Raw genomic sequence first — 12,966 nt, forward strand, 5'->3', positions numbered from 1 at the left:
TACACCAGCTCATTGAAGGTTAAAAATCTTTACTTGAGTTTTTTTTTTGAACGACAGAACGTTGAATATTACTAAGATATTTAAAAGGTTCTTGTGATGAGCATTGCTGAATTTATCCACAAGGTGATTTTACCCTACGGAAGGCGTCCCTTCCGGACAACAAATATATATAATTATTGATATTTCCAACCAAATGTGCTTGACTGTGTTACTATATCGGCGGTACCATTGTCTAAAATTCAATGTTTGCCTTAAATATTTTAAGAAATAAAGTAGTCTGTATCTTCTATCATTCAAAATGTCTAAAATCCGGTGTTGGGGACAGAGGAAACTCGGACCAGCAAAACATCAATTAGAGGAAAATCATATACAATGTACATGTGTATGTAATGTTGATGTGTCGTTTTGCCACTTGATACGCATTATAGACTTAAACGTATCTTTCCAAAGTGGTCATATGACTGTCAAATCTGACCTACGATACACCGTTATCTGGCGGCGTCCACACGTGTGCTCAAGGTGACACAGAGTACCTCCAAAGTTATGAATGAGCTTGTTACATGTGTATTGTGCACACATGTGCTAACTTTCGCGGGCTTTTGGTTGACACAGGTGTACTTGGATGATCGAACGGGCCACAACCAGTTCTCTGTCCTATGATTCATCTCGATATGAATATTCTGACGAAATTATAGTTAGGGTTAACACAAACTGGGGTTAAAGGTTTGTCCTATCTCAGAGTGATGTCGTTGATTTAGAGTGTATTTACTATCTGACCACAATACATGACACGGCGTCTCGCTGGTGGGGTCGACTTCAAATACAGGTCAAATGTGTTCCCGGGATTGTCAAGTGCCTAGTATTCTTATTGTCAACGTTGTGTTGTGTGTTAACTCTGGTAATTTGTTTGACTTACTACTCAACAAGGACATCTTCACTTCCTTTTAATGACATCAACAACTCTGATATAATGTATAGACATATGTAAATAACTATACCGATAAACAATTTCAGAACACCAATTGTTCTTCGTAAGTTTTTCAAATAAATATTTTCTTCCTGTCGTTGAAATTTAAAGTATCTTCATTCACTTTAACTCTTAAATTGAATTTAAACATATATTAATATAATGTCAACAAGAATCTATTTTGATTACTCAAATGAGATATTTTATCCTACGTATACTTTGACATTTATTTCGTGAAAATAATTGAATGATTCACGTTTTTTTAAAGAGTTGAATGATTTAATCAAGTATAGCGGTTTTCATTGTGTTTCATAATTACGATTTAATCAACCTTTTCAAAAGGTAAAGGTTAATGAAATTGATGAAATCGTGATTATCACTCAGGGGATAGTATGAATGAAATATTGATTTTCATGAGTAGTACTGACAGGTGTTCCGGAATGGTACGCGTGTCCTGCTACATCGTTGACACTCGTGTAATAGAGAACAAACTCAGATTATGTCACGTTCTCAAACGGAGAGCCAGGGTGGCGACATTGAAACCACCAAGTATCGAAAACGACTGTACTTCATATCGCACAAGGAAATGGAATGTTTAATTCCTAAGTATATAATTTCCTTATCTCATCTATTGAAACCATCTATTATAAGTTGTTTTTTCGTCAGCAAAGTAATCTGATATTGGAAGCAAGTCCTTGCATATCGAATATATTAACTATAACATCTAAATACCGTAGGTATAAGCGGAAGTAATGATTTTACTATCAATAAATGGGAAATAAAAAATATAGTTAAAAATATTCAGGGCAAGTTGAACAAATACAAAAAATGTAGTTGACGTATTAGTGTATTTATTGTCTGTATGAAAAATGAAATTGAACCGATTATCAATAGTCGAGTTGACAACATAAAATTATATAAACATGATGTTTGGCAATGAGAACACATAAAATGTACGTGAACATATATATACGGGCGAGTTGAACAATATATGGAATCTGCATATTATCCTTGATAAAAAGAACGAATTGACCACAAATAATGAACACAAAATAGTCTGTGCATATTGATCGACGAATGGGCCATACTATGTATAGTGACAAGGTAACAATTTCAGTATGTCCATTATGACGAATAGCCGTCACGTCTATAACACATAAGTGAGGATAGTTTGTATGAGACGTTTCTATTCCGATTCTCCACCAGTTAACGTCTCGTCCCGATGGACCATTCCACTCATAGGTCGGTAGCTGACTATAAGTGTCTTATGGTGTTCGACGTGCGACTGAAGAAGACTGTCTGCAGCTTCAGTTGCAGAGATTCTGTCAGTTTGATTTTGTTTTTAGGTGTTTAACGTCTTTGCAAAAGTCGGAGTCATATGAAGACGGGTGTCAAGGAGGCGCCTATATCAGAAACCAAAGTACAGAAAGACAGAGCAGTGAGACTCTGTCAGAAAGAATCCATATACAGGAACCATACACTATTTGTGTAGTCACTGCAGTTGGTGCAATGATCCCAATGTACAATATTCGGTGGCGTCCAAGGTAAACGTACCTGCTGAAATGGGTTTTTTCTCCTCGTGACGATTTGATGTCTATGTCATCCATTGTGACGTCAGTTTGAATTGGACTTGGTGTTCAACTATTTCAGATGTTAATTTATATGTACAGTATGCGTGAAAATGGGACTGACATTAGAACTCAATAATAGAAGTGTCACCAGCGACCGACGCAGTTCAATTTCTCAGTTCCTACTACGAATATTCTTTGATGGTGATGTGGATTTGATACACTTAGTGTGAATTGCTACTAGACGTTTCTGTGTCGGACAGAAATGTGACGGACCTGACCGGAGTTGCACGAAGGTTGGGTACCCCGTCTTCACGATCTCGTATGATCCCGAGGGTCCGACAGTCCCTATGATATGACGATGTCCGGTGTTTGTTGAGAGGTGGAACCATGCTATCGCCCCAGTGACCAAATCTAACCTTATCTTTCCTCAACTGTGGAGACTTCAGTGCAGATTTGGGCTGTTTCGGATACAATCCCACAACATCAGCCACTGTACCTTGTAGTTTCCTAGGAACTCTGATATGTCCTTCATCATGAACCACGTTTGCGTTATTTCCGTAGGTATTGTTTGCTAACAGGAAGTCTTCAGAACATCGTATATCCAAACACGGAATATTACTTTCCGTAAATGTTTTAGATTCGTCATCATTTCTGTCAATGACAATGCTCTTAAATCCCATTAGATCCGCATATCCATCAATCTTAGTCGCATTCACAGAAAATACAATTCTCCCTCCATCTTTAGGGCTGTTGTATCGTGAACCCGTTTTTGTCCTGCTTCCACAAGGAATGGAACTCCTCTGACGAATCATAGTTCCGTGTTGGTGCCAACACCGTTCGGATCCAAAATGGCGGCTTTGCGCTCTTCTCGGTGAAATTTTAATCTTGTCATTCAAACTCTCTTGTCATTCCTCATTGTGACGTATTCATTGACAGAGTAGACACATTTGAAACTTGATGAATGGGAAGTACATGAGTTTTTTATATAGTCTATTCACTTCCCGCAATGAGCGTTACTAACTTATAATCACTACTGCTAAGGTGCACATATTATATCAAATACTGGTACTTGCGACAGGTGCAATTGGCAAAGTAAGGTCCAACACCTACTTAAGCCAGATTAATTACGCGTGTCAATTATTTCTTTTTCGCGACCAAGTACCTGTATAGGAATACGGGGTAAGGCGAGCTGTTAATTTATCAGATTTAAAATACAAGTACCTATTTAAGTATGTAGCTATTGTATACTTATGTATAATCTGTGTATCGTCACACAAAGAAATGTCTCCGGACTCCGGGACGGTTTACAGATTAGGCAATCTCAATAGCAATTTACTTTCACGGCTGTATTCACAAACTACACAGGACATTACACCACTGGAGCCATTCATGTCTGAAATTTACACGACAAATTCGATATTTTATCATTGTGGTGTATGTTATTGTACGTAATGTATACAAGGTCTGATACTCTACCAGAAAAATTAAAATATCACATGAACAAGATGGTCCGCATCAATGACTGCTCATTGTGCTGCGTTCATTGAATATTCACTGCGTTCGATACAAACGTTATTCTGTGGTGTCCTTATAAGTTATTTCTGTACCGTCTATGGTCCCGGTCTCATTCCAGTAAACCATGGAAATGCGTATACAATGAAATTATTCGAAAGTAAAGATATAATAAGCAGTATTCTATGACAGTTACTGATAATGTTCAATGTTCAATTAATCACTCATATACAATGAAATGTACTTTCCGTTCCCAAAATGGGCTTCCGGAATCGGAAACCGAATTTCCGGACTGGTGAGTACAAATAACGTTACGGAAATCCGTTCCCGTGCTATTCCGTCCGGACTGCGAGTTTTCCGGACTATCGGCGTCCGGATTATCGCGGGTCCACTGTAGTCAATGACAACATTGTAATGATGAACGTTATACGATATTGAATAACAGGCCAGTGACTTCCCGAATGATGTGATCAGTACGTCAATACGTCGAAACTGGACAGTACAATAATTCTAAATCGCGGTGGAAAAGACCACTAATAAAAGTCCAGCGAGGGAGTATACATTTCGTGTATACCAGGGTCATTATGACCCAAAGATGCTCCGGACCAAACAAGAATCCATTTATTCGGACAGAGCTAGATTTTTACAAATGTCATTGTTCCAATTGTTGAACCCGCCCTTCTGACAAAATTGTGTCAGCCCCGCACTATAGGAATATACTTTTGAATAGTTTATCTTTGTTTGTTCTATTCGGCTCTGTTCCATTGTCCACGAGAACTACCTGTAGCACTTTACTATACTATACTATATTTGATTAACATTAGGGTCCCAATAACGTCAAATATTCTTTTTTACTCCGGTAGCTATTTCAAAATTGATGACGTATGATACTCAACAGAACAAACTCGCTTCAAAGCCATGTGAGCGTATGGCCAAACGTCTACACAATGCAGAGTAGTGAACCAAGGGACGTTGAAAAGTGACTGTCCTTTTACAGATCTTTGGTAGACACTTGTTGAACACACACACATGCATTATGTATGCATTTGTCCGTTGTCTATCGACCGACCTTCCTTTCTTCATATGACCGTAGCTGTTGTGGGACCTTATCACAAATTGACAATGCCGTGACACTTGATGTTGGGACTCTTTCATTAATTTAATATGTCGTCACATGGCCATAGCTGTTGCGCGCCTCTATCACCAATTGGCATGGTGGCCACATGACCATAGCTGTTGTGGGGTTATATCATAAATGGACACCATCGCCAATTGACTGTAACATTTGCGATGCTCTATCATTAATGAGCAATGTCGTTTCATCATCAATGATCATCAGCGCCACATGACCAAATATTTAGCGTGGTTCTAGCATCAATGGGAAACGTTGCCACATGACCATAGCTATTGTTGGACTCTATCATCAATTGACAATGTCGTGGTACGACCATAGGTGTAATTGAATCTATCATCAATGAGCATCATCGCCACATGGCCATAGCTGTTGTGGGGTTTCATCATCAATTGACAATTCCGTGGTGTGACCCTAGCTGTTGAAGGACTCGTTCGTCAAGCGACAATTCCTTGGTATTGCCATAGCTGTTGTAGGGCTCTATCATAAATGGGCAACGTCGCCTTATGACGATAGCTCTTGTGGGACTCTATATTCAATGGGCATTATCGCCACATGACCATAGGTGTTGTGGGGCTTTATCATCATTGGACAAAATTCCGTGGTGTTATGCTAGCTGTTGTTGGACTCAATTGTCAATTCCGTGGTATGACTATCGTTGTTGTGGGAAAAGAAATATAGAATTGTTGAAAATGAAGAACACATATTTTTTATGTTCTGCATTAACAACCGAGGGATGACTAGTTTTCTAAACATTGAACTTGTTGATGTGAAATCTACATTTTGATAATCTCAGTTAAACAGTGTCCAGGTCTGAGGAGTGTGTGTATGTGAAAGCTAATGTGTTGTTTGTTATGATGCTTTGCCCTCAAACTACTTTGCAGTACCAAACATTTCTCAATGAACACGATCTTTTTATGTTACTGTTTGGGAGGGCATACATCTTCAGATATTATTGAAACGTAACACGCATATTTTATATCAACAATCGTTTTGACTTTTTGAATTATATCCATTGTCCAACGTACCAATAATAAGAATACACGAGCTCGTCGTGTTGGTCCCAGCAAGTTTCCATAAAATACTTCCGATCGCGATGACTGGTGACTCACATGACATACCAAACATTGTAAAACAAATGCCCGGAGCTCACCTCAGGCCGTTAAGTCGCTGTAAACCTTCACTTGTTGCAGCGATGCAAACACCAATAAAATAACGAAAGAACAAACAAACAGCTGCCGTATATCTTGTCCTTCCAATTTGAACGCTTAGAGAGCAGTGTCAATCCCAGAAGTGCCGTTAAACATGAATGGAGATGGGATCTCGTGAGATCGTCTGTAAATCAGCCATTCACACAGACATGGATGACATTTCTCTCAAGGTCACGGTCATAGAGCTTGATCTCAAGTACACTCATTGATCAAAATGTGATGTACAAATATAGTTCAGTAATTCCAATGTTTGACATAGTCTTCACAGTCATTATAACAATCGAAGTTATGTTTCTCTGGGTGTTTTTTTTATCTTGACGTCTGGCGCCCTTTATTCTAGAAAAACATATGAACAATAGTTTAGGTTTTACAACAATTATAAGGGAAGACACCACAGGGGCTTAAGATGTAGTGATCTAGGGGTCGGTCCCTAGGGTTGATTTTTCTTTCTATGTCGTAGGAACGTGTGTCAAGAAGCCCTTGTGGATCGAGCAGGCGATCTCCATTCTCATTCACAACCTTAAAGTATAATACAACAAAAGTGTATCCATTGTTCGTTACATGTTACACTAGCCGACCAGTGATTGGAATATATTCTGTTCTGCTCAGTCTGTCTGATTTAATTTAGACCATAAGGTCCGTTCTTCCACAATACAAAAGCCTGTGTGATATTGTACCAGGGGTACTATGAAGGATGTTTTACCAGAGGTACTATGAAGGATGTTTTACCAGGGGTACTGTGAAGGATGTTGTACCAGGGGTACTGTGAAGGATGTTGTACCAGGGGTTCTGTGAAGGATGTTGTACCAGGGTTATTGTGAAGGATGTTGTACCAGAGGTACTATGAAGGATGTTGTATCAGGGGTTCTGTGAAGGATGTTGTACCAGGGGTACTGTGAAGGATGTTTTACCAGGGGTATGGTGAAGGATGTTGTACCAGGGGTACTGTGAAGGATGTTTTACCAGGGGTACTGTGAAGGATGTTTTACCAGGGGTACTGTGAAGGATGTTGTACCAGGGGTATTGTGAAGGATGTTGTACCAGGGGTTCTGTGAAGGATGTTTTACCAGGGGTACTGTGAAGGATGTTGTACCAGGGGTATTGTGAAGGATGTTTTACCAGGGGTACTGTGAAGGATGTTGTACCAGGGGTACTGTGAAGGATGTTTTACCAGGGGTACTGTGAAGGATGTTTTACCAGGGGTACTGTGAAGGATGTTTTACCAGGGGTACTGTGAAGGATGTTGTACCAGGGGTACTATGAAGGATGTTTTACCAGGGGTACTATGAAGGATGTTTTACCAGGGGTACTATGAAGGATGTTTTACCAGGGGTACTGTGAAGGATGTTGTACCAGGGGTACTGTGAAGGATGTTGTACCAGGGGTATGGTGAATGATGTTTTACCAGGGGTACTGTGAAGGATGTTGTACCAGGGGTACTGTGAAGGATGTTGTACCAGGGTACTGTGAAGGATGTTGTACCAGGGGTACTGTGAAGGATGTTGTACCAGGGGTATTGTGAAGGATGTTGTACCAGGGGTATTGTGAAGGATGTTGTACCAGGGGTATTGTGAAGGATGTTTTACCAGGGGTACTGTGAAGGATGTTTTACCAGGGTACTGTGAAGGATGTTGTACCAGGGGTATTGTGAAGGGATGTTGTACCAGGGGTATTGTGAAGGATGTTGTACCAGGGGTATTGTGAAGGATGTTTTACCAGGGTACTGTGAAGGATGTTGTACCAGGGGTACTGTGAAGGATGTTGTACCAGGGGTATTGTGAAGGATGTTGTACCAGGGGTACTGTGAAGGATGTTGTACCAGAGGTACTGTGAAGGATGTTGTACCAGGGGTACTGTGAAGGATGTTGTACCAGGGGTTCTGTGAAGGATGTTGTACCAGGGGTACTGTGAAGGATGTTTTACCAGGGGTACTGTGAAGGATGTTGTACCAGGGGTTCTGTGAAGGATGTTGTACCAGGGGTACTGTGAAGGATGTTGTACCAGGGGTACTGTGAAGGATGTTGTACCAGGGTACTGTGAAGGATGTTGTACCAGGGGTATTGTGAAGGATGTTGTACCAGGGGTATGGTGAAGGATGTTGTACCAGGGGTATTGTGAAGGATGTTGTACCAGGGGTACTGTGAAGGATGTTGTACCAGGGGTACTGTGAAGGATGTTTTACCAGGGGTACTGTGAAGGATGTTGTACCAGGGGTACTGTGAAGGATGTTGTACCAGGGGTACTGTGAAGGATGTTGTACCAGGGGTACTGTGAAGGATGTTGTACCAGGGTACTGTGAAGGATGTTGTACCAGGGGTATTGTGAAGGATGTTGTACCAGGGGTACTGTGAAGGATGTTGTACCAGGGTACTGTGAAGGATGTTGTACCAGGGTATTGTGAAGGATGTTGTACCAGGGGTACTGTGAAGGATGTTGTACCAGGGTACTGTGAAGGATGTTGTACCAGGGGTATTGTGAAGGATGTTGTACCAGGGGTACTGTGAAGGATGTTGTACCAGGGTACTGTGAAGGATGTTGTACCAGGGTATTGTGAAGGATGTTGTACCAGGGGTACTGTGAAGGATGTTGTACCAGGGGTACTGTGAAGGATGCACCCACTTAATGTGATAATAGAGGTGTGGCAGAGGATAGGAATTGATGACCGACTTTAAACAGATAGAGGCCAATATATAGTTTTAATGTCCTTTTGGACATATGTGGATAAGCCCGGTGATATAATGTATAAATTAACCGTGAAAGCCACGTGGTGGTCAGTGTTGGATTTGTAAAGGTACGTTTTACTATGCCATGCGATACAATCTCTCAAATTAGTACCCGGTTTGCTCCATCTACTCTCCATCCATCTTAACATTTGGCTATCTTTTTGTCACTTTGGCGACCTCTTGACCTTGTGCGATTTCAATATATACCTGGTCAGACCCATATTTACCACCATCACAATGGTTATCTACAAGTTAGATGGCTATTCTTGAGCAGGCCGATCCTTTGTTGAACTAAATGACAGTTACTAGCCCAAGTTTCCTCTGACCCGGATACCATGTCCTACACCAGATGGTGTCAGGGCTAGAGGAAACTCGGGCTAGACAGCTACCTGATATGGGGAAATGACGTTAAGGAAGTCGAGTTAAGAGATTTCGTGTTTATGAGCTCATCTAATCACTATTTACATATACAAATGCACCCTTATATTGAAAGGGGCTTCTATTAGATAAGCAAATATTTCCTGCAATTTCTAAATGAAACCTTATTTTTCGATCGAATTGGATGGAATATATGTACTGCACATATATTACTACCAAATTCTCTGATAGAAATTGATATAATGATACATAAATCAATTCATCTTATCGCCTTGGTAGACCAATGTTTGATAGCACAGGGACTTGGCCCGAGATCCAACACTCCATGGTCCATATATTTATGTATCGCCTTGGTATAATATGGGACATATGGAGTTCGACATCGGACCGAGAAGGACCACCTAGCCGCGCCCATGTCCGTCCCAGGGAGATGTCCGGCCCTGTGGACGTACCGGATGGATAGGACAAGACTCGCCTGAGGGGGACACAGGCACCGGAGGCACTCGACCACCGCCCCCCTCACGTCGCCTGAACACAGCTCACGCCGTGGAAGGAGACGTTAAACCACTAACCAACATAATATGGAGCATGGGATCGGAATTATTACAATGTCCACTGGTTTGTTACATTAACCTGCAGCTATAATTTTCTAGAATGTATGTTCAAATATTTTTTGTCGCTAATATAGTAACTTACAACAAGTGAAGGTGGTTATCGTAGGTAGGAAACTGAACAGTCATATGATTATTAACAATCTTTATTAAGATAACTAAAATTAACAAAAAATATATATAACTAACGCCTACAGTAAGTAACTTCTACGAACAAAATCAATATAAACCATAAAATCCCATTGTATAAGAGAATGTCATGGTTGTAAATTATTAATTATAGTCTACAAGTTATAACGACAATATATGTTAGAACATGTAAATAATAAAATATCTTAAGCAAGTCTACTGCACGTTTTACCCTGAAAGAATCTGAGCTGGGATCCTGAACATAGTAAACGTAGACGATACCATAGTCAATATTGACCGAAATGTCCCCGTTATGAGATACCATGGTACCACGTCTGGTGATATATCCATTTACATTTGATATAGTCATTTCACAGCTTTGTATCACAGCTTTAGGCACGTACACTTGTAAATATATGACACCAAATAATCCATATAAAAACATTAACGCATGCGCACAATCACTACTTCCGGTTAATTTTATATCTACTGTTCCTGTTTTCTATCAAGTAAATTCAGGTTCACAGTAACTACAGTGTTAAGAGTACGACCCATCCATTTCTAAATCAGCACCGACACTTCGACTTAGGCGTATAACACGAATCTTGGTCTAGATCGTCACAATATTAGAAACACTTTATCCTGACTTCCGGTGATTGAAATATCTGCAATTGACATCCATTATCGAGGTCATGTGACACTCACACTTCATCAGTGGGTAGTTCAATGGCTCCTCTTCACCTTTACAAGTCGTTTTTTTCGATACCTGCTCTTAGCCCGCAATGAGAAGTGTTGTATAGTTCGAGTGGCGCATACCAAAACTACATCCCGACCCCCGGGACTGTCTGTTTGGTTGGTATGCTGCAGGGCCGGGATTTCGAGACTTGTCCTGTATGCTCCCACACCTAGGTCGAATGCTGTATGCTGGGGGTCTTGGGTTGTAGACTTCAGACTTGATGACCCCATATGTCCCTGGGCCCGGGGATTTGCTATTACTTGCTGTCAGTGCTCGTCTGGTGCCTAAACTGTACATAGGAGCTTGTCTCTTACCACTCTGTACTGTTTTACCAATACCACCCGGCACTTTATAACAATTTGGCGCGGGTGTTCGTCCGGATTTCCTGCTTCGATGGCGACCCCCAAAGCTGAAGGCATTCCTAGGGTTAGAGTGCGACTTTTCGGTGTTGTACGCCCCTGGGCCAGGGCTGCCATGTTTGGACTTTGAAGGGTGACGCCCACTTATCGAATACTTGGGCGTACCATCAATCCCTGTCCTATACAGCTTGGAATTGGGAAAGTACTTACTCGGACCAGGACTTCGGTCCTTTTGGTTCCGTCCGACGCGATGACCAAAGGTATGGGCAGGCTTCATCACATGAACACTCCGTGGGTCGTGAGATTTCTGCCCCACTAGACCAGGTAATCCGTAAACGGGCCCGGGACCCGAGAAGCTGGCTGCTATGGGGGCCCGAGGGCGGGTATGACGGTACGCCATATCTTTAAAGGAAGCTCTATATCACCTGTACAGAAGAATCAGTTCATCTCCGCCTCAGAGATACACCTGTGTGGAATTTCCGAGTTAAAAATTTCCCTGGTTGCCGTCCAGTCTCATTAAACTTTCATATAATATGAACACTGTCGAGTCACTAACTCGAGTATACGTCCGATTTACATGTGTTTATCACGGAAATGACTCTTACCAACGCTGTAAACACGTCGGGCCTCAATCAAAACAAGAGTTGCTATATAATATAAGTGTTACGTGAGCTAGTACTAATATCGTGTGTAAATTTATTCGTGTAGACTGCATGTAGTGACTCGAAAACTCTGAACCGGAATCGTTCACATACGACACCAGTTTTTAAAGGTCCCACCTATGTACATAGGTATTTCTATTCTAAGGTATTGTACAGGTAGACACGGTTCAATACACATGTCCGCGAGCATATGTTTGAACTTTTATTGGCAGATTGTGGACATTTAAATATTGGTATTTGTTGACGAGAAGTCCACAATGGGATGACAAGGATAACGTCGACGTTGATAGCCGTGTGAATATCATAATTATCCCCAATCACACCTGTTAAATACCTCAAAATGTCAAAAAAATCAGTCTTTGATCTGATTATAACACTAGACTGATAATAAAATTGAATAGTTATTTACCAACAGCAACAGGTTGTCATAGAGACAATACAGTGAAAAAGGTAATAGTTGCGCAAAATCTTGAGTGAATTCCAATTATATAACAACAGGTTCAGAACTATTCACATTAAAGGAATAGATTAACGCTGATCTTCATTAAACCATTCAAAAAAGAATACCTAAAACGAAATAAAAAGTATAAAAGTCGGTCAAGTCATTACCGAGATTTTCTAGGTTGAATTCAAACAATGTAACTTCCGGGTTGGCCTAAACGAAAACATAAATTATAGTTACGTCATATGAGCAACATATTCCAGGAAGTGCGGAAAGAATATTTATTATGTCACATTGGTTTATCTATTCATTTTCCCCAAATAGTGCGTGTACTTAATTCCAGGTTACTGTAGGAGCCATTTTTTATTTCAGCACATATATAGTATTGGTATCTCGATTTCTCAGAGTAAGACCTGGTTGAACATGTCTCCAATTCCATGTGTTGGTTTTTCTTGGTTTCTAATTATGCATACTTAATTTGGAAAATGATCAATTGAATTAAATGGCAGAGATTTTTATACTTCAAACACGAA

At 40.6% G+C, this 12,966-nt stretch overlaps 1 protein-coding gene across 1 annotated transcript; it reads right to left on the bottom strand.

The window, feature by feature from the left end:
- Positions 1 to 10,995: 10,995 nt before the first annotated feature.
- LOC117327365 (outer dense fiber protein 3-like) lies at positions 10,996 to 12,057 on the bottom strand. Its single transcript, XM_033884307.1, has one exon. It carries the CDS (start codon positions 11,727 to 11,729, stop codon positions 11,007 to 11,009), a length of 723 nt encoding a protein of 240 aa, XP_033740198.1. The 5' UTR covers positions 11,730 to 12,057; the 3' UTR covers positions 10,996 to 11,006.
- Between the last annotated feature and the right edge of the window lie 909 nt (positions 12,058 to 12,966).

The sequence above is a fragment of the Pecten maximus genome, chromosome 5, assembly GCF_902652985.1.
Source record: "Pecten maximus chromosome 5, xPecMax1.1, whole genome shotgun sequence".
NCBI lineage: Eukaryota > Metazoa > Mollusca > Bivalvia > Pectinida > Pectinidae > Pecten > Pecten maximus.